This window comes from Periophthalmus magnuspinnatus, chromosome 9, assembly GCF_009829125.3.
Source record: "Periophthalmus magnuspinnatus isolate fPerMag1 chromosome 9, fPerMag1.2.pri, whole genome shotgun sequence".
Lineage (NCBI taxonomy): Eukaryota > Metazoa > Chordata > Actinopteri > Gobiiformes > Gobiidae > Periophthalmus > Periophthalmus magnuspinnatus.
In genome coordinates this window covers 18139239-18163190 of record NC_047134.1, presented here as the reverse complement: position 1 = coordinate 18163190, position 23952 = coordinate 18139239, and the positions used below count along the sequence as shown (strand labels likewise).

Genomic DNA, 23952 nt, shown 5'->3' with positions numbered 1-23952 from the left:
AAAAGAAATTAAAATGTACAGCTATCACTGATTTAAGAATTCCAGAAAAAAAAAATGTATTTTAACCATTGGGGCATTGAGTAAATGCATATTATAATATACAAAACAGCACCTAATATTTCCAATATGCAAATTATAAAATGTGTCTAGTGTAAAATGCTGATGGGCTTATTTTGACTATATGTAAAACAAGGTTAAATGGAGAGCATGGTAGTCTATTAAAGAAAGGCATCATCTGTCAACAGTCTTAAATGCACACACAGTAAAGAACAAATGTCATTAGTAACAGTCAATTTCCTTATCTCTATTCTATTTGTGCACTCTGTAGCCATCTTGAAACCTAAAACACTGTGATAACGCCATGACAGAAATGCCTCTCAGACACCTCACCTACAGGCTATATACAGCAAAATCCTTTTGTTTTTCCACACAACACGACCCCCTCGCCGCACTACCACACAACTGTCAGACGGAGTTTCAAGCGATTCAACAAACTGTCAGATTTGGCATTGTTTTTGCTCTTGTGTTTTTTTCCTTGGGACACAGAACGCACTTTGCCTACAATCACACGGAGAGATGGAAAAACAGTCGGCAAGCAAGCTAGCAAGCCACAGGCAGCCATGTGAAACGCCATACGAGTGTCTGAACAAAACGTTGTGTCCAGAAGACCGCAAACCTGAGCAGATGGTGTGGGTCAGTTGGGCAGGTTGGAGGGCAGCCCTGTACCCCTCCTGTTAGCCGGGTTAGTGCACCGAGGGGAACAAGCATATTCCCGGGGGAGGTGTTGCAAGTCGGCCCACCAGATGACGTCTCAGCCCAGTATTGATCTTTTTATAGTTGCCCCACTGCTCTGGGACGCCCTGGGGAGTTGAACCGTGCACCGAACACACGTGCCGGAGTTTGTGGTGACATGGCGGCAGGGGCGGGGGTGAGGGGGATAAGGGAGAGGGGAGGGGGTAGGCAGACGGACACCAGACCAGAGGGATTTGTTGGCGATGACTGATGTGTCCAGTGGGGAATTAAAGGGGTGAGCTTGGTGTCGCTGCGCAGCTGTCCCTACCTCTGATATCCTTCACTTCTGACATGGTTTGTCCCAGTGCAACATCTGGAGACCTGGCACAGATACGCTTCAATGGGGCTTTTGTGCAGACACAGAAACAGGCAGAATTCAATGCACTTTACATCTAGCTAAACGTTACAGGGAAAAAAAAAAAAAAAAAATTACTAAAAGCTGCCATTCTTAAAAAGTAAGTTGCCATTCATAAAGTTAATTCATTCATAAACAAACTTGAAAATGATTGTCATGACAGTTTTTTTCCTTCCCTCTTCAAAACTGGAGTACACTTGCTTATGTAACCATGCACAATAGGGTCATCAAAAGTATTGAAAATTAAATAGTATCAAAACTAGATGCTAATTTGAGCAGGTATCAATACTAAAAAAGTCACATTCACAGGACAGAAATGAAAGAAAGTATGATTTAATGTTCAAAATCAAACTATATTGTCTAAAGAAAGAATGTTATTAATTATCATGGAGGTATTGTAATCTGTATTGAGTACTGAGTCTATTCCTTGGTATCTAAGCTGAGTTGGAAATTTTAGTATCGTGACAACACTAGTATTAGAACTTGGAAACGCTAAAAAAAAATTACTTTACTTGAAATGCAATTAACTTTAACTGGAAGAAAACCATATGTCTCAAAAGTGCAGATTTTTAAAATGCTGTCTACAATTCCAATGACTAAGTACACCTGTTTTGCTTGCATGTCAGCAAACCACCACCATCTTAGTAAGGTATTCCCTTTGAAGCCACTCTTAGAAACCTTTTTAGTGTAAACACACACCTGCCAACCCATAGACCCGACAACCTGATCCTAATGAGACGGAGGCCCTGGAGAACCTTCAGCTCCAGACAAAACCACTCCGTAAACGAATGCCGTGCACGCAAATAAGCATGTTACATAAATTACCTGGCCAATGCTGACATCAACTCCAGTGTATAGAGAAGCCAGGGAAATCGAACCTATATGCAAAATAGTCTTTTCAGATTAGATATGAGCCTATGCAAAAGAGAGGGTTAAGGCTAAGAGGAGCTTTAGGCCACTGGGTGTTCTCATTTACTAGGCAAACAGTGCGGTACCTTCTGTTCACGGGACTGCCATGGCATACAGGCAGGGAATGATAAAGACAGATATATAAATATAAAGTGGTTCTGCTGCATTGGAGGATACAGATAGTTTGGGGAACAAAGACAGACAATCTTTAAATGCCCTAAACTATACCTTTTTCAGGCTTTTGGCAATAGGATCTCCCATCTCATAACTCTTAGCAAGCTGACACTAGCAGGTATACATAGTAGTAAAGGTACATTTAAAACAGGACACTTATAATTACTCAAAAAAGCATATTTATTTGTGTTTCTGTTGAGTTTGCAATCATTTGTGTTTTGAACATCACCAGACAAGCAGCCAAGGCAGAGCTCAGGACTGACTGACTGTGGAAGATGGCTGCAACAGATACATGGCAGAAGGCCGGAAGCGGCACGTTTGCCAATCTGCACTTCATTGCTGTGAGGTATTCAGTCATAAAACAGGCAGGGTGATTTCAACTAAATAATTCTACACGACCGCAACAGAAGGGATGAGCAGTGTTGTGCTCATAATAAAATGATAGGAGAAATTTGCAGTCGCTTGGTTTGCCACACACTATTTAATCCGCCTTGAGCATCTCCAAGCTGGTAAAGAGACAGGAGCCAAACAGGCAACATTTTAGCAAATCACTCTGAGATGTTAATGGGAGAGTGGACGAGACAAGAGCTGTCCAAGATAGTCGCTGAGTGGAGACAGCTGGCACGTTTCAATTATGTCCCTCTGTCTCTCACAAAAGGAGGGGATGGCGACTAAATGGGCATTGCTGCGATGCTGTAACACATTTAGAGTGGAAGCCCAGGAAGATATTGAGAACCTAATGCTCATTTTAGAAAGCTGGCAGCAGAAACGGGAGATAAATCAGTTTCCATGCACATATCACAAGTCCAACCATATGGCGCAGGACACTCGCCACTCGCCTCTCACGAGAAACATGGAACATGGATATAGGGATGCGTTGTGGGTTGGAGATGGTTCAAAAGTAAAGATAAACAAAACAGTTTGCTTTTTTTTTCATGCTATCTTTTATAGAATGCACTACCCCTCCAATAGTTTTGATGGAAAAGCTGTCCCATTGACTCAATGTCAAGGCCCATCCCCCTTGAGACAGCTCTGACCAAAACCTACGTGCTCTGGGACAGCCATCAGTCTCAGCTTTTTACGAGGCCGCCTGGTTGCCTGAGGTCAACAGCACTGTCTGCACCAAAATAAAGGCTGGTCATCTTGGAACTTTCAACAGAGAGGTCTAATGGCTCCTCGGACACGGCCCACCCTGCTCCGCTGGTATGTGACCCCTTTCACTGTGGATGACCCCTGACCGACCCCTGACCCCCCCTGACTGCTCGAGTGAGACGGACAACAGAGCGGCAATAGGCGGAAAAGCTGTTTGGAAATGAAGGGGAGCCATGAAGAGTTATTTGTGCTCTGCGGCAGGCCCTAGCCTTATCATTTCATTAATTAGCATGGCACGCCTGCCTGATGGACTTGAACGCCGCAGTAGCAGCTGTCTCAATTGATTACAGCAGTGGCGTGGCGCTGCAATTATTGTAGTGACTGGAGACAACGCCTGCCACTTCTAATAAAGGACTTAACTCCCGCTTCTCACATCACAGCACAGCGGTGGGAGGACGGTGGCAGCCTCTCTGTGTTTGCTATACCTTTAAGACCTTTTCAAAGCCGCTCCACATGCTGCTATGGAGCTCAGTGTGGGCTGCAGTTCTTCAGCAGCGTGTCAGCTTTACTTAAGCTTGCTAACGTCTGAACAGTATCACTGTGACTCCCCACAGGAAAAGCATCCTCTATTAGCCCACCAGCTGGCTCCAAATCCACAGAGAATGACTACAGCGGCAGAAAAGCATGCAAGAACGAGAGAGAATGAGATATAGGAGGCACAAAGATACAGAGATTTAGCCAAAAGCTTCAAGTCCAAGCAGAAATGCAGGGAATGAGCTCTTAGTAATGTAAACAGGGACACTGCTCTGCTGCTTGGCTTCGTGTACCAACATGCATGAAGCCCACATGCTGTAAGTGGATATAACATTATCTTTCAGTGCCGCACTGATTTCTTCTCAATGGAAGGGAAATGGCTGGGTGAAAATCCTTCAACAAATCCTAAGTGGCATGACAGTGGGCTGAAAGAGCCTGCATGTCTTTTCTTCCCTCCACCTCCATCTCCATTTTAACTCCTCTCTCAGAAAACAAAGCAACAATTGGATGCTGACAGCTTCCAATCGTCCTCCATACCTCATCCAGTGTTTTGACAAAAGCAGCCGTTGCAGTTTAGTGCAGTGAAAAGAGGAAGGACAAACATCATTCTCCACCTTAAGTGTGTGGGGCATGTGTGTGCTCTGCCAGTATTTATTTTACTATCTGCTGTTTAGATAAGACCACTCACCTGCTTCATGCAAATAGAAACAGCCATTCTCACAATACCATATTAAAACCCATTCCAACCAAGAATAGTGATGCAGGTGGTGTTTCTATGGAGGACGTTATGCACCATCAATCACTTTCCACTGTTGTTTCTACTTGTCATGTTTACATGCTGACAGCAGGCTGTTGTTACTGGCCATGGCTCCTGTTCTCCTCTAGACTGATCAAAGCTTCAACTTGCAGCTGCAGCTAGTCCAAAGTGTCTTAAAAACTCATCACAAAGCATACACAAGTCAAAGCTGCAGAAAATATGTGTATATGTAATCAGTAGCCAAGCAGACACATCAATTTCTCATTCAATACTGTTGTTGCAATATTTTATGTTGTTTTTGGAAAAAAGGTGTATATACAAGTTCCTAGGTTTAGGTTTCAGATTTCTAAACAGTGTTTGGGGGGTTATGCACTGTCTAATATACTCCATATGTAATCACAGTATAGGGGTATTCTATACTGTGTAGATACTGTATATACAGTCCTACAGAGCTGTTGAAAAGCAGAATCAAGCTGCCATTTTCCCCTCCACAAATACTCATGCCAAACAAGGTCCCAGTAGCTACAAACATTTCTTTCTTTTTGCAGGATTCACTTCACTCTAATCCTGGAGCTTTTTGTGTTGTTGAAAGAGTGGAACATGTTGTGGCTGCTTGATGATAGACAAGGTGGAGATGTTTGAAATAGTTCTCATGCAGGGCTTAGTTAGACAAACACACACAAAAGCCCTCGTCCAAATCACTCCCGACCGTTAATGCCCTTCACCGCTGCTGAAAAGTGTCACCACCAGAGGCTGTATTCAGTTTGCAAACACTCGCTTTGTCCTTCCCCGCTCCCAATTTATCATTCTTGATTAGAGAATGTGTCTAGGAGGCTAGGAGAGATGGAGAGGCCAAGGGCTGAGTTAATACGGTAGAGGGCGTGGGGTTGTGTCGAGTAAACTAATAGTGACAGACCCCCATGTTCACCTATGGTGGTGTACTGGTCTCCTCTCAGCACCGACTGCTCCTTTAAGTCACAAGTAGATAAATAAGTATTATTCAATCTGGCTTTTCCCTTCTGGAGGTCGTAACAACAATTCACTTTTTTGTATTGAATTTATTTACTTCCAGGTATTCCAGTGTTGCTCAAAAATGCCTTGAAAAACAACCTTATTATGGGCTTGTTCTACCACAGATCTGACCTGTAACTTGGCTTGGTGGTGACATCTTTTTGTCTTCATGGAAACAGATTTCAAGCCACAGTGGAACATTCTAGGCAAAGCATTGATATCTTTCAGGTGATATACTCTCCACCAGAAAAGTTACAGAGCACATCTTTCAGATTTAGATTTCAGAAATAATATACTGCCTGGCCAATAAAAAAAAAAAAAGTCACCACCTGGATTTAACTAGTTCGTCAGGTCTTGGTTCAGCAACAGTATTTGCTCAAAGAATGAGGTCAGCTGACACCTGAATATACTGAATGACCAGGTTATTCCATCAATGGATTTTTTCTTCCCTGATGGCACGGACATATTCCAAGATGACAATGCCGGGATTCATTGGGCTCAAATTGTGAAAGAGTAGTTCAGGAGCATGAGACATCATTTTCACACATGGATTGTCCACCACAGAGTCCAGACCTTAACCTCATTGAGAATCTTTGGGATGTGCTGGAGAAGGCTTTGTGCAGTGGTCAGACTCGACCATCATCAATGCAAGATCTTGGTGAAAAATTAATGCAACACTGGATGGAAATAAATCTTGTGATATTGCAGAAGCAAAATCAAAACAATGCCACAGCAAATGCATGCTGTAATCAAAGCTAAAGGCGGTCCAGCAAAATATTAGTGTGTGACTTTTTTTTTTTGCCAAGCAGTGTATTTCAGTCTCTAACCAACAAAGTCACAGAGACGTGTGTGTGTTTCTTACATCATTATATTTTAGAACTCTTTTAACACATTTCTCTTAACAAGCTTCCATCAAGGTTGTTTGCTCATAATATTCACAAAACACCAATGTTTAAAGCTTATGCCTTTGCAACAATTTAATGTTTGGAAATGCCTAATGGCTTCAACCTGTAGAACGTAACATTGTTCTTTCACCAGTTTCAACCGTCATTAATAACAACTGCCTTGTTTTCTAGACTCTTATAAACTGTTTTATTTCAGTGGCTTTCCAAGTGGAGCTAGTGAAGAATTGATTTGTTTGCAGTGAGAAGGCGGCGTGTCAGTTTGGGGGAAACGTGCGAATGTGAGTATGTCGCTCTGTCTGTCTGTGGTGAGTGGGGAACAAAAAAATGGGCTCTGCTACAAGCCAAAATCGCTTGTGAAATGAAACAGACTCCACAAGGACAAAACAATAACACCACAACAACACAAGGCTCCGCAAAACTGTTGGACTGACACGAACAAAACGAAATATTAAAACAAAACACACTTTTCTTTTTTTGCGCGACATATTTTTGACAGCACATGACAAAACAACACTGCGAGAGTTAGAGGAATCAAAATCAACTCGGCAAGTGTGTCCGACTGCTCCATGAATCTGCCACACCGCATCAAACCCTATAAATTCTCCTGAAAGCCCCTTCTCTCTTTCTCCTCTCCTTCCCCTTTCTTTGCTGCCAGTGCTGAGATTATTGTGTGCGGCTAAAAGGTAAGTGTTGGGAGTGTCACACTTAAGCACCATAAAGTATAGAGACCCCAGATGGCTCGTCCTGGCTGAAAAACATGTCCACTCCGTCTGGACTCCCGTGGCACCTGCTCCCTGGATTAGGTGAGTGCCACGGCAAGCACTACGGTTTAATACACTGTGCCTTCACTGATAAGGATCATAGCCTGTTCAGTATGGGCCCAACACTCAACAGCGGACGAGTCAATACCAGTGTTATTACATGCCGCCAATAGCAATATATTGATCTATTACAAATAAAAGACAGGCAGCTGTTCCGAACTGAAACACCAAACAAAAGAGGATTTTTCACTCCTGTATTTTAAGATGGAAGATGCAATGCTGAAATAATTTTGTGCTTGAAGTTGTTTTTTAAATGAAGCAACAATGATAAAAAAACAAACAAAAAAACGTGAGGATTACATTTACAAAGACATAATCATAGGTTGACATCACATAATTCAGGTCATGGTACTATATCTCCATTGTAAGAAAATACTACTTCCTATTAATCAATAATAAATCACACCACAAGGATTGGTTTATTGACTTGCCATCTTGAGTTGTGAATTGTTGAACTCTATCGATTATTTTACAATGTACATCACATTTTGAACATGCTGATAAGGACATACAGTAACAAACGGTTAACAAACAGAGCCTGTATCTATGAATGGGACTTCCAGTCTGGGTCATGTAGCATTGGAGCCTCCCAAAGCAAACAGCAGTGCAGTCCCAGCCCTCTCCCAGCAGCCAGGGAGAGAGGCCTGGGTCCGTGCTCTGCTCAATGAGCTATTACAGTCAGTCAGTGGCCATTAGGGGCACCACCAGAGCCCAGCGGATTTAGACCGGCAGCCAAAGACAACAGCCAAACAGATGACCACTTGAATATCGAATCAGAGCTCAGTATGCATATTCCTCTTTCTACACCCCTCCCTCAAACAGGCCAAATGCACGCCTATATGTGTCTGAGTGAATTACCGGTTGCCTGTTCACAAACACTGGACGATTAATGGCAGCACGGCCCAAACACTTGCTCTTTCTCAGCACTGCGTCTCAGGTTACCACACTTCCACCATGTGCTAAGCCCTGTAATGGATAGGTTAATAGCGCTGTATGCTTCCACAGAACTTCACAGACACTACTCTCCATCAGACACACTACACTAGTCCAAGCCTGCGTCATTGCCTAGAGACAAGAGTGGTTCTGATAAGGCTTTGACAGAAACATGGTTATGAATATGCTGCTACTGAAAAGGTATGAACTCGTAATACTGAATAAATAGCTGAGTTGGACCACCCATCCGGAAATACTTACTATTCTGTTTGATTTGGGATTTCTCTTCCCGGTTCGTCTCATTTCTACCCACAATCCTCTTTGGCACACTCCTTGTTCTAATGTGCCGATGTCCTTGTCCGTCGCGGAATTTGAGGCGTTTTACATCCGCCGTGTTCTTGGCAAAGATTTTCTTCCATCTTTATAAACCCGTGTGAACCGCTTCCCAAAATGTTCAATCCATTACAAGCATGTTCGTAATATCCATCTCGGCTGACGACTGTCCTCCTGCCAGCGATTGTACATTATCCAAAAGCGCGTCGTATTTGGCCACAATCGCTCACCATCTGGCTTTGTCAATGAGCATTCAACGGCTTCATCTGCAAACAACATTGGGCTCCACGTGGATCAGTTTAAAATGCACATAGTAGGGAAAGCGGGATCTTCAAACAAGCGCGGGGAGGGTGGAGAGAAGCCACGCTTGCTGGCAGACATACTGGATGTGGGAATAAAGGATTAAAAATCAAGAAAACCTGCGAGTGATCACAAGTGACACGCTCTGCATTTCAGGCCTGACAGCAGTGATAAGGCGGCGATCATGTATTCTTACAAGTAAACAAAGAAAATGCCTCCTTGCAATGCTTCGCGCTGGAAGAGGATTAAGATTAGACAGAAGAAGATGGGATGAGATTTGCTCCCTAGTTATATCCTTTCGAAAGATTTCATATTGCTTGTAGAAACAATAGAAATCTTAGGAGGGTCTTAGGTAGGATACAGTCTGGGTAATATGCAAATACGTACAAGACTAATTCATTCTTGGTGCTTTTAATATGTAAGATATATTGGATTATGAGCAAGAGAACACGTAAAAAATCACATAAATAAGACAAAGTCAAAGTTTTTCTGATTAGTTTTAAAGCGGTCTTTATCTATGTCAGATCTGCAATAAGACCATGGTAATATTAATAGAACAACCATTATTTTGTGTTGAAAATTACATTCTATTGTTGTATCAAATAGTAAGCCTTTTTTCTTAGTGAGATCGGGTCTGAAATTTTAGCATCGTGACAACACTACATAGGAGGAATAACATAGCGTGCATGTTTTAGATTGAGCACGGACCCCAGAACTTTCATGTTAAGCAGTTGTGCTGTTGTGCACCCAAGGCAGAAATAATATTACAAAATGTTAAATTATAAAAACCAAAAGTCATTTCTCTGACATCCACTGAAAAGCCAGCACCAATGCAAAAACCTCATCGAGGTCACTGCTGATGTGAAACCTGCTGCTATAAGTGCACATGGCTGAAGTGTGGTAGGTGAAATGAAGGTCTTTGAAAAGGCCAGAGCACACTGCCATTTTACCGTATTACCTGAAATAAAGTGGCAGCACTGAACAGCCTCGAGGGACAAATGACCTGTGCGGTGTGAAGTAGATGTCTTTGGGCAGAATCTGTACAATCTATTCCCCAGCTGTTAATAGTTGAAACAGGACACATGGCTGGGAGATGACACAACCCTGGAACACACTGGGATGCTGCACTTTCCAACAGTTAAAATCCAAGTCAATTTCCTCGTAAAACTCCCCTGTGGCCCGTAGTGATTCTGTAATTGCTCCCTATTCGCGGCTAAACCTGGATCTATAGCTAGTCGATGGACACAGTTTGGCACAATGGGGCCTAATCACGCAGCCTTCAATGTGACAAGCGTTTTGGTGTGATTTGCTGACATACAAAACATGGCTGACTGACAGGTGTCCACTGCCATCATGTGAGAAGGATGACAGAAAATGAATTCATACCCTGATAGACTTCCATTTCTGGCATTACCTTACACTAAACCGAGGCTAAGTTAATATTTGATGCACTACGCCAGGCTAGGCTCTTAGCACGCGGCTGACACAGTTCTAATGGACAGACTAGTTGCTCCAAAGGGGTTCCTGAGTGCACGCAGGCACAACAGGATAGCATGGCATATTAGTGATGATATTTTAAAAGCCAGATAATTGCTGTGCATCGAGAATGAAGATTGTCTTTACAAACAAGCTGCGGCGGTGAGAACCGTTACGGTAAAGGCATCACTTCCTAAATTGTTGCATGGGTGCAGACAATTCCCCCTCAGTCAGCTCCTCAGGGTGTCAGGTGCAGAGGCATTGTGGGTAATGCGGTCCGGCCTTTGACTCTGCATAAATACTACATGATGACGTAATTGTAATTTAAAAGGCTATAAATATTGAAGATTTTAAAATAATTTATGAAACGTGGCGGTGTAAGTGTGTGCGTGAGTGTTTTGTCTGCCTTCGCTCAGCTCCTGATGTGGGCAGCGTTTGTGCAGGCGGGGAATTCTGTAATTGCTTTTTCTGTCCCCGAAGCCGGCTTTCCTGCTTTAAATCAGAAAAGGCAATCTCTGTCAGTAATGGCTCAATTAATAATTAAGCATGTGTCTTATCTCCGCTGAGCTCCCACTATTTATTTTCATCTCAATGACAGGGACGACTGCACAAACAGCATTAGCACTATCAATAAAGGGAGCATTAATAGCATCTTTCTAAAATAAATCACCATTGCATTTACTTCGCTATGGCTGTGAACAGTAGTAAACAGTAGTAAACCAAAATAAAAATGCAGTTATTCTTCAGTTAAGGCTAAGTGAGTTTACAAATCCATGCAGGAAAAATGATATAATATGATATTTGTGAGGAATACCAAGCTAGAGAATTATAGCTGGCTGTACATGTGTTATGTTGTCAATGGAAACAAAGAAACATGCTTAAATACAATCTGAAAAACCTCATAAATTCAGGGAATCAAATCCAAGGCTTTCATAATAGAAGGTTCGTTCTGCCAAGACCATAGACTATATATAAAAGGACATATAAGTGATCATGGGCTGTGTTTCTACTGACGTTAGAAAACTGTCTCCCCTCTCTCCATAAATGCTGCTGTCAGGCTCTTCATTTTGGTCTTAAAATGTTCGTATTAACCCGCTCTGCGTGATCCTGGTATTTGTATTTCGCTATTGTGTCCGTAGCTCAAGATATGAACATAATAAGAGGCAAACTCCCACTTCCCCACTTCACTCCCACTAGCGTTAGCAACAGGTTAGATCGACAGCGTTGCTTGGCACCCGCACCCTTCCACAGCTTCGCTCCAGATTGGCTTTTTGGTTGCTATGATACTCGTGGTAGGAATTTCAAATATGGAGTCTGTCTCAAAATTCGCCCCCTAGCCGCTAGCCCTGCTCAGCGTCATTTGACAGGAGCCGAAAGTTATGGATGATGTCACACTCACTTAGTCCACTTCTTTATACAGTTTACGGCCAAGACAAAGGAGAATAGTGAACAAAAGCTTAACGTTAAAGTAGTAGATGTGCAAATTTGGTTGGTCACATTTTTGATTCATCACATGAGCTGTGTTTAAATTTACTCATACACAGCTGTCAAATCACATTGCTTGACACAAAACACCCCAAACCTAAGAGCTTTAAGTGCTCTGTCAATGTCTGAATGTTGGCCTTTCGGATAAAGAAAGCATTTAAAACAAGCTCCTCAGGCCTATGCCAAATAAATCACGTTAAGTACTGAAGGTGAGCTAGTCCAGGCTAGAATTCCACAGCAGTGATGGCAGCTTTCAATTCCGGCGCTTTGCTAATCTGAAGCCTTAGCAGACCTTGTGCTGTTTTCTTTTTCCCAATCCCTGCAGCCTTCCAGTCATCTAGCATGCCATGAGCTAGCCACACACGCTCCCTCTGTCTGCCTTTACACCACTGCTCTTTCCCAATTCAACAGCAGTGAAAAGCTGATTAGCCGGCCAGCGGGTCAACCTCCATTCATTATTTAATAGGTGAGAGGCTGCAAACAGTGAGGCTATAGCTGCGGCTGAGGTTAGTGATACATTACATTGACCTGGCCAGAGGTAGAGCAGCAGGACGAATACAAACACGGAGTCCAATCTACTTGACTATGCCAGGGCCGCCCTCAATCCCCTCACTATACTTCTGACCTTGCCTCTCTCTCTCTCCTATTTCCATCTTTCCTTCTTTTTCAGGCATTCAAAACCAGCAGGGAAGGTATAATGTGTAATTTCTCAGTGTGGTGTGTACTACCTTCCATATGGGGGTGAAGAACTCAAGTTATTCAGAAGAGTTATTTTTAATTTTATTACACAAGTGGAATCAAAAGGTTAAGTTAAAAATAGGACTGAAAATTATAGGTCTAAAAGTTTAGTTTGTGTTCAGAATGAGTTGAAATAGACCAAATAGCCTTTCATTTTATATATCGCCAAATAATTCTATACAGTAAGATACAAGAAGCACGAATTTCTCTTTTATTACGCAGTTACAAATCATAAAAAGAGCTGTTTATCCAACATTTTTGAGTATAGTTAAATTAGCACTCTTGTGTAAAAATGTTTTAGCGGAACCAATCTTTCTAATTTTAATAACAGAGAAACTACACGTAATTAAAAATACTACTCTCACCTTACAAAAATATAGTCAAGTACAACCGATGTGAACACAAGCTGCTATCTCTGCTAGGTATAGTATATCAAGCAGACATTTTATTGATGTACAGAAAACAACAAAGACCACTCAGCATCTCTTGAGGGAGGTGGGAGCGAGGCAGCTGATTGGCCATTGGACACAGGGACCTGGGTGGTGTAGCACTTAATGAGAGCTTAGGGAATACATATGAGATGACTAGGGGTGAGTAGGTAGTGTATGGCAGAAGAAAGAATGACAATAAGCAAGGCAAGGCGGATCCTACTGTAAAGAATTGATTTCTTGGTGCCAAAGATGTGAGCTAAAAAAAAGCCTTGATTGTGGGCATGGGAAGATCCTAAATCCATAAGCTAGTACATTGCTAATATTATGTTTATATATAAACATTTGGAGGATAAGCTTTAAGCCCACAGCCGAGCCAAATGGTTTATGCGTCTGTTTTTGTTTGTTTACCTCGTGTCAATTAAGCAAATAGGACCATCCATCCACGATAATCACTGAGCCATGGTGATTTGAGTCCAATGGCTGAATACCACCCGTTTTCTACCTTTCACACGCCTTAAACAGACATTAGCCTAGCATCAGAGAGTCGCATTGGCACGTTTTATGTGTGATTGTGTGTTTTCACGTCTCTCCTTCCTTTGTTCCACCGGTCTAATCCAGTATGTGTGGGCCGGTAAGTTTAATGGAAACAATTTATTAAGTCCGGCTTAAAATGCCATCTGCAGCTAAGCCTCGCAAAGCCGCTAAGCTCCCGGTTTCGCCCCGGAGCTCGCTGTGTTCACGCTTACTGTAATGCTCTGTTTAAAATGAGCACAACGGGTCAAAATTAATCAGGATTACAAGGGCACAAATCCACTTCAGAAATAGGTTTTCTACCAATCTTTCCCCAGCTATATCCCAAGATGCCTCTAGGTTTGTCTAGTCTCACAACACCAGTGCTAAGGTAGACTAATAAGCACTTGACAGTGTTGTCCGTATCTAACCCATACAACATTCAACATGGCGATGGCGGATTCCAAGATATTTCAAGCCGCTGACATAGGGGCGATATCTCTCCACCACTTCCATAAGCATCGCGTTGTGAAATGTCGGGCTGTCCAGTAAAGTGTTTATCTGTACTCTGCGGAGGTGAACCGCACATGCTCGCTAGCTACTTTTAGCTTCTCAATTGCCTTCAAGCAAGTGACAAGAGTGAACCCTGACATTCAACTCAATACGCCCAGCACTGGGTTATCACTGTGCGTTTACTTACACAAGCCATCCTCCAAGAAATCAATAATTTGCAGGAGGTTTTAAGGCAGGAAATAAACAAAAAACAATAGACGTTAGATAATACTTGGCCTTGTTTGTACCTTCCTACCTCCTAAACACAAACTTAGTGAGGGAGAAAAAATATGTGCTGGCAGTTGGTTAAAAGGTGAAGCAGTGCTGGGATGCAAGAAAAACATGAATAATATGACAAATTTACAACCTCCATACAAAAAGTAATAGTAAAGTAATACCTTCAAAATAAAGGTAGTCCAGTAATGGGACAGAACCAAATCTGGTATTTTTTTAAAGGAGTACTATGAAAATTTTTAGGTTGAGTTTCCGAAAGCTTGTATTCTTTATGGAGATGTAGCTGTTTTACCTAAAATGTTCCACACATACATACACACTTACAAATTTAGCAAACTGCATGGAGACAAGCATGTGCCACCAATTATGTTTTAGTAATAGAAAAGCACTTGTAACTGAATGAAAGGATGATTGTTACGTTTATGTCATACTAGTCTTGTCACGATACAAAAATTTCAAACTTCATTTTAATACTAAGGAATAGAGTCGATACTCGATACTGATTTGCATACCACAATAATAATAATAATAATAATAATAAAACAGTCTTTACTTTAGACGTTAAAATGTGATTTTCAGCATTACAGTGTAGTACTTTCTTTTATATTACCATGTGGCCTTATATCATGTGTAATACTGCAGTCATCCAGAGGTTCTATAGTGGTCCATGGGTGTATACTAGTTTATGTGGTCTTATACTTGTTCTGATACAGCTCAAGATCATTATAAATCTATTCAGAAAAGGTTCGTTTCTGTCCTGTGAATGTAACTTTTGTACGTATACTTTCTCAAATGAATATCTACTTTTGGTACTAGTTTTAGTATTAGATTTTCGATACTCCTGATAAACCTATAACATACTGTGGAACATTCCAGGCATTTCTATGACATAACAAATAAGGTCGGTAAATGACCCTCCACCAGAAAACTCTCATAAAGCACCTTTATGTAAGTTACAATCATTGAAAGCCAAGTACCAGAATATATTATTATTGCGAGCATGTAGTTTCTTGTAAAATAGATATATAGTTTGTGCTATGAGGATAACAGCGTAGTAGTTAGTTCTGCCAAGGCCTTGTTATTACAGATACTATGAATGTCTGTAAGTGGTAGTCAACATACTGTAAACACAAAAAGAACAAGAGCAAAATGGGAAATAAAGAAAGCAGGCTTGTCTGGCTTTTAACCCAAACCATGTTCTGTGTGCATAATTACAGCGCTCTGCATGGGCTGATTACAATGTTGGTCTTTGGTCTCCTCTATTAACCCTGAACCATTTCATTAACATGACAGACTGCGGGTCTGTGTGCAATTTGGCTCTAACCTCAACTGTTTGTACTTGCACAAGCTCACCAAAATAAAGTTTGAGAGGACTGAGAAGCACTGGAAGAAATAACAGCCATTACCTCCAGGGGCCATCAAAGTATTATATATTTATGCGTGACATAATGTGTGGGCATATGCTTGTGTGCATCTCTGAGCCAGCAGCACAGCGATCAGAGAGAGCGGGCCGTTTTATTGGTCCCACAGGAGACTCAGTAAGACCGGTAATGGGACACATACGCTGCATTTTAGATTCAACCAAAACAGCCAGTGGGTCTTTAAAAAATATACATACTTTATACACATAGGAAAATAGTCCAGGCAAAAAAACAAACACGGTCTCAGAATGGATTTCCGCTCAAAACTACGGCTGAATGATTTGGGGGAAAAAAATATCTAATGGTGATTTTTCTGTCAAGCACTGGGATTACGATTAGATTTGTGAATTGTGTTTTAATAATAAGATTCTGTTCAAAGTTCACGCTTTAAACACATCCAGGAGAATTTACAGAAATACTTAAATATGAAGTGACAAACTATGTATTTGGTTAGCAGTTTTTATACAGCATGAAAGGGATATTTCGTTGTTTGTTGAGGAGATTATGGTACTTCAGAAATGGCAGCCTGCGCAGTTTACTAATTGTGTCCATTTAAATAGCAATTGTGATTAATCTTGCAGTCCTACTCAAAACAACATTGGACTAAGACACAATACAAGAGGGTCCAGAGAGCAGAGCATGACAGCTTTACGCCAGTCATCACAAAATTGAAGCGGTTGCTGCCTCTACCCTACCTCGCCTCACCCCACCCCTAATCTGGTTGCTTTCTTGTGCATTACCCAAACAGGATCTGGTCGATCTGTATGACAATCAACAGAAACTATGATTGGATTGTGTGTGTGTAATTCCAGGGTGCTAATCCTCAGCTCTGTGCATATATTAGGGGAATCTACTGAGAACACAATGTTGTGACTGACGTGCAGTTTGTTGTTCTGTAAATTGTGGCTGGTGTATACAATGAGATAATGATCAGCAGCATGTCTCTGCGGTTGTGTTATGGACAGTTTGTGGTGTTGGCAGAACTGTGACATTAGAAACTCGCAGTGGTTCAGTGATCCTGTGCAGTGAGGAGATGGACATGGTCTAGTTCAGTCTAAACCATGCAAATCTGGAAGTCATAGCTGCTTTTACTAGGCCGGCTGGTCACAGGTCATCTACATCACAGAGCACGCTTTCTCTTTGAGCTAATACTGTACTGACAAGAACAAATGTACAACCATCCATGACACAATGCTAGTAAAAACATGTATTATCTTAAATTTGGTCCATTTACATCCTTAAAATACCTTACAACTACACCTTTTTCTAAACTGTCGCTCCATATTTTACACATTGGTGCTGCTCCTGCTCCTCCTTCAGTTGTGTTAATGGTGCTGTGTCCTCATCTCTGCCCTAGGGGTTCTGATGGTTCTGCTGCTGTCTATCACACTTCCCTCCTTCTCCCTCCCCCTATCTCCTCCTGTCTGCTCCTGCCTGCTCCTGTCTCCTCCTGCCTCTGTCCCTGCTCTGACAGCCATTGCTGCATTTACACTGTACAGTAGCCTAGTGAAGTCTGTGTCCAGATAAAATGTGTGCTATGTAATTTGAACAGCAGAGTATAAGAAGTGACTGGACACTTGGACACATTCACACTAATAATCCCACACACACATGGACATGGCTGTGTAATCCACACATGAATGTGCACACACTGAGCTGGTGTCGTCTGGGCCGCTGACAAAGCTCTTTCTCTCCTTTTTCTTTGGCATCCATTATGGCCCCGGCCGGCTGTCAGAGAGCTTGTATTGCCTGAGGGGAAGTTCCCATTTGTGGGAGCATGTGGCAGGGAGGCTCTAAATCCCCTCTAATGAACCAATATGTAGGAAGGCTAAGCCTCTGGCAGGGTCGTCCAAGAAGCGCCACTCAGCACTCGGCACTAATGTATGCATATGTAGTCACCAGACCTTGTTTATGTCATTTAAATTCGAATCGGACCTGCAGGATTAGAGAAGGGAGATTTGGACTTATGCTAAAATAACTCGTTGTTATCTGAAATGGGGATAAGGAGGACAGGCCAAGAAAAACAAAGAGTCTTACCTTTGGGTGTGGTGGGAGAAAAGAACCTCTCTGATCCTACATCAGACACCTGCAAAAACAAGAAACACATAATTAGTGCATCTATGAAGTATGGAATCGCTGGCAAAGTATGTCCCCTAATAATTCACTGACTGCTAATATTTGCACTGAAGACCAGTTGAATGTTTATTGGTTTGGAAGAGAATCAGGAAGAATCAGGGAGAGGAATCCCATGTGCACCTGACACTCACAAATCATTTAACATTAGGAGGCACTGTTGAGCCACATAAAAGTATTTAAATGGAAAATGTATCATGACATGTTTTTTCATCATATAGCAAAGAGTATGTCAACCAACTACATACTGAATTATCTTATGACAGCAACTAGATTATCCATTACAAAATATATACTTATTACTAATTGAATCAAGGTTAGGGGAAATATTCGAGTCATGCAAGAACTACAGACTAAACATTGGGGTATTTTCCTCAGCTTCAGATGGATATAGAAGTCTCTGGCAGGCAGAGGCAAATCAAAACACACCATACATTCAATAAAAAGACACATGTAGAATGGGAAAACTTTAAACATTACGACCCAATAGTTTTCCATTCACACAAAAGCTTGCATTGTGCAAAACTCCAACAGCAAAACGACAGTGTACTTGGAAGATAGCGGCAACAATGAAAATCCTTCTTAGCCCGTAATGTCAGGCCGTATAAGGTCTTTGTTTAAAACCACGGCTTCCCATTGCTGCAGCTCATTTCATCTGGATTCGGCAGACTTGTAAAATGCACCACAAGCCCGACATATGTTCCACCCAAAGGGCCCAAGTATCTTTAACTGCCGCGCTTGTGTTTTATGCGGCACAAAGGGAGCATATGTAAAGAATGAACAGTGAATCAGAGAAGGAGACAGCGAGAGAAAGCAAATGATTGTGTAAACACAGATGGCTGTCCTTGGCATCTCTCTTAGTTCTTCACAAGTGTTTGGAGGACGTCCTCTTCTCTCCAAGACCGCCCAATTTCTCTTTCACTGCCACTGTGCCTCTGTTCGCCACAAAATTTGTCTGTCTGCACTTGATAGTTGTACAAAAACACTACCGAGAGATAGCACTTCAAGGGAGGCTTTAGACACTTGGAATAGCTCCACTCCATGTAATAGGTCTTTACTGTAAGCAAGATTTCTGTCAATACAACTAAGAATATTTAACTGCCAAATTAGCGTGTTTTTTTTTCGCTGTTTGCTGAAAACAATAAAAATTATTAAAAATATAACTAATATTGATAATTGACATCAGATTTTTTTTTTATTATTTTTTTTTTTTGCAATAATACAAATCAACAAATTTTTAGAAAATAAATGTTTAACTATGACATTCTGTACTGTATTCAGAGCAATAAAAAAGGTCCAAAAAATATGTATAAAGACCTGCCTAACTTTTCATTCTTACATATTAGCATAGCCTTTTATTGCTGGCTTATTTGTCAATTTATTTATAAAATCAACACAATCTAGTCTAGTCATCTTTCTGTACCACTATAGCCATGATATGCTTAGCAAACGCAGTACAGCCCAAATGCTAATGCAAACATAATGAAGCGAGGTTAGGTGATTCATTGAGCCATTACCACATTTTGAGTGGCACTTGAGATGTGTTTTGATAAGGCCAAATCAGGACATAGACACTTCAATTGAGTTGTTTCCTGTTTCCTTTTACAGCAAACGAAGCCTGGAGACTGTGAGGCAGAAGGAAGAGCCAGTGTGCTGCATTGCCCTGGTTCAGTCTCCCATAACCGGGGCACCCAGCTACAACACAGCGTCTTTGTTAGCTTTGGATGACATTAAACGCTTCAGTACCAAGCCTCAGCTCTGAAACAGCGCAACCTCCAGAGCCCCGGGAAGAAAAATATGGGCTCGGAATGAAATGAAGCTTGTCAAATGGACACGGGAGCTGGCTCCGAGTGTGGTGCAGGGTCACAACAGCAAGAAAAACACAGGGAGGTCACGCCATAACTCAATGTAACAGTTACAACAGTTGTTATGGCCCGAGTGGTAATCCACAGAGCACCAGAGACATAACAGAAAGGCTGTTTACAGTAAGGCCCCTGACCCAGATCTTATCCCATTTCACCAGCTCTGGGTTTGAATGTCCTTCTATTGCAGATGTATTTCAAGAAAGTTCGACAACTGATATTTAGGTTTAATGCTGTGTTTTGCACCTGCCAAGTCTGCATGAGTCAGTTGTATAATCCACAATTACAAGGCCGACTTACCAAAGCACTTCTTGAAAGGCATGTCAAAGCACAGCCCTGGCAGTTGTTTTGGTAGAACATTCTGGTCAGCTTGACATTTTTTCCTCAGGCTGAGCTGCTGGCACTCAGAGCTGCCTGTGGTTGTGGTGCGTGGAGGTCATGTATAACAAATTCTTCACACTCTCTTTGTTGAGACAGCCTTGGCTGCCATTAAAAACAGACGGGGAAAGATGAGGCAGAGGGGGAACATATACTATAAAGGGAGAGAGAGACAGAAAGAGGAGCAAAGGCCAGCTTTTCCAAAGGAAACAGGGAAATCTAACCGTTTAAAAAATAATGGGGGAAATTCAAGCCACATTGCCTGGGAGCCAAAAGCCCTTGGAGCGGGCCGCAGGAAGCCTGACCTTTGTGGGGGCCGTCTGCTATTTGAGCCTGGGGCTTCAGGGGCCCGGCCTCCTCTCTGGAGGGCCGTCAGCAGGCCTCAGCTTTCCTTCCCTATTCTATTCATTAGCCATGCTTTATGATTCAGCTTCCTCTGAGCCACACAAGAGCTCCCTGAGGAAAGCACTGTGGAGAGAGAGGGAGAGGGAGAAAGAGGGGGGGAGACAGAAAGAGAGAGAGAGAGAGAGAGGGAGAGGGAAAGAGAGCAGTAGACTGGGAGGGGAGGAGGAGGGGAGGAGGAGGTCAGAGGGCCGAGCCAGGACCCAGCTTTCAGCAGCTGTGAAATCCTCCCGTTTCCTCGGCAGGCGCTAACGCAGGAGAGCAGCCAGTAAAGCCTTCATCAGCCGCTAACTCCCACCAGCTCACAGGCACAACCACACTCCCAGATTTAGGGAATGCCAAATTACAAATTACACTGCTGTTTGTTTTAAAAAGTCCTCCAACTTCCCTGAACACCACTGAATTATTGGCCGCATAAATCTCCCGATAACAGCGCGGCCACAGAGGGAGAGGCAGAAACTAGTGTGCAATAAGAGAGACATTTAGTGAGAGTGAAAAATGCATTTGCTATCCAGGCTCAGAATGAAACAGGAAAAATATTAACAACGCCATGCATAATTTTACAGCATAGTCCAACCAAGCGAGGCAATTTACACGGCTAGGGATTGCAACATAATCAAGTGTGTGACCTTGGGGTGCACATTTATGAAAGGCATTGATCAGTTAAGGCTGTGATCTGAGACAGTGGGGTCAGCAATTACCCACATTCAATTAACCTCATTTAGTGAAGACTGCTGAGAGACCAATATCACCCACCCAGCCCCGACCTCCCTCTGCAACCCCAGAGTTACATCAAACACCCCTAATGCCGTTCATCTACTTTTGATCCAAGCACTTTAATCAAGGGACAAAAAATATTCATTCAAAACCACCCAAGTCTGATTATTAAAGGTGCTGTACGAGATTTTTAATGTTGTAAGTAAAAAAAATAAAACTGTTGATTTTGGGGTGGTCCAAAGTTATTCCTCACTTTCCAAGAATGAGTTTATAGGCACTATCCACAACTTTCAGAAGCCGGAACTGAGTTTTTGTCACGGTAATGCTTTCAACAACTAGCTTGCTAATAGTGGACCAGCATTACTTCCTGGTTTGTGAACTATAAAAACGCTTTATAAGACCCCTAAGAGCTGATTCTACAATATGTACTGGGGCAAAACACATTTTATTTTACTACATTATATAAATGGGCTCCACCCCCTTAATTTAGCAGAAAACATCACTGCTCTTTCCAAGAACTTTACACACATCATGATAAACCAGCTGTGGAAACCATTTGTTAGCTTTGTTGTGGTTCTTGCTAGAAAAACCTATAATTATAATTTTGTTCTGAGTCATTTTCCACATGTTCTTGACAGACAAACTATCTTTACAACTTTTTGACATGAAATGGTAATAGTAGATGCATAGATTTCAAAAAATAAAAACATATGCAAACCATGACAAGAGTTAATAATATGCAGTACTGCTTCTCAAAATACTCAATATGCAAAATAAACATGGAAATTATGCTTTGATACTTTCAGCCAAATATTTTTGAATATATTTTGAACAAAACACAAATTACTAAACCTGTACCTAAACATTAAGTGTACTTTACTGTAAAATATAGGGGTATCCTTGCTTGTATATAATCAGAGGTAATAGACAGCAGGAAGCGAGCATGGCGTTGCATTCTTCCCTGACAGCTAAATGACTAGGTCAAATGTCTCAGTGCAGATGAAGCAACACAGCTAAAAGTACGCTCGGTTACAAAGTGCAGCTTTGGATGGTGTGACACGACAGGCAGCTAAAAGACTTATCAGGTACCACGAGTGAAAGCTAGAACCGTGGGCAGAGAGAGAGTAAAAAGGTGGGCAGGATGGCACCTATCCAGCATGGAGGATGGGGCTCTCAATTACCCTGGCTGAACCTGGTTGTCCACAGCTCACCACACCCTCTCTCCTCTCTCTCTCTCTCACGCACGCACACACACACACACACATACAGAAAGCCTGCGGTGTGTTAATTTGGCTCCTGCTTGGTATTTCATCACTGTCAGCTTCCTCCTTCACTGCCCTCTCTTCCAATTTCCATCTACTGTCACACGCGCTCCTCTGTTGCCACTCTTCCCGGACTAAAAATATAGCATGTATATTCAAACCAATGCATTACAATTTGAAATGTGACAATAAAGATGAATTTACATTTACGAAAAAAAACATGCAACAAATAAAGACGTTTACCATTTTTAAAGATTCATTTGAAGAGACTGCAAAATTGCAATGTAAGACAACAATCTAACAAAGGGTTTCAAAATCTTCGCACTTTAAGAGGCAGATTATTTGGCGTGATGAGTTTGAAAATACATTTTTAAACAGCTCAAAGGAAAAAACATATCCCATCAATCCATCTTGTTTTCATGTATGCGAACTAATGCAGCAGTTAATAGCAAAACAGTTATTTGCAGATGCAATGATGCACTTTTTAAGGACTCACAGATGCTTTTGAAGTGGAATTTTTGTTGGTCTCCTTGCAATTACAGCTATTTACAAGACATCTCATAATCTGTACAATACAAATTCATCACTGCCGTTTCCATTTCAACAACTTAATATGTTCGTTTGCAGCCACTCAGGGTGCTTAAAGGTGCTTAGACATGGTGATAGGTGGATAGCAGCGTATTGGGATGGAATAGGTCACAAATCAACCTGTGACATCACGAAGCTGTAGTTTCCAAGTTAACAGCTACCTTTTACCATTAGTTCAGCAGAAATGAGCAATTCCAGGGCTTAAATTCTTCTTATGATTTTATGGAAGGTGAATAATGTTTCAAAACATAGTGCAGCACTTCCTGTATTATGTACATGACATCACAAGGTGGAACAGAGTGTTTTCTGTTTGAGAACTCAAGAAGGAATCTGCAGGGTTTGTGTGTTAAACATGTGTGAAACAAAACACAACTCCGGGTATGTTTGCGATGAGGAAACAACATTAAAACATAGATCAGAAAATAGCGTAATATGGGTCCTTTAAACATTGCCACTCTTTAACCCACCATACTAATGCTATGTTTAGCTATTAGTGCCACATTAGCCATGCACTGTTGGTACTACAGCTCCTAGAATGCACCTGGGGAGACACATTAATTATGTGTCCTGTGTTTGTCCTCGGTGCTTCACTAGAAAAGTAATGACCCCCCAAGTGGTCGTTTATGATGAGCCTTAGCATTCCTGTGGGGAGTAGCAACAACTGTATACCTTTAGCTTTAATAACCGCCCACCAGTGTCCCTGCAAGGTAGCATCAAAACAGATCTACAAGGCCGGGAGGATAGCAGACCCCCAATGAATGCAAGGCGAATGCAAGGCAAATGCAACGTGAAGAGACGCTGGAGATGAGACCGCCTCCGCAACTGTCAGCCGCTACTCGCCTTGACT

General features: G+C 42.0%; 1 protein-coding gene across 1 annotated transcript in view; it reads right to left on the bottom strand.

The window, feature by feature from the left end:
* The window catches only part of fbrsl1 (fibrosin-like 1), a 352410-nt gene that overhangs the window by 16118 nt on the left and 312340 nt on the right, over positions 1 to 23952 (bottom strand). Inside the window, exon 7 of the mRNA XM_055223996.1 lies at positions 17801 to 17849. Within this exon, the coding sequence (XP_055079971.1) occupies positions 17801 to 17849 (49 nt within the window). The remainder of the gene's footprint in view (positions 1 to 17800; positions 17850 to 23952) is intronic.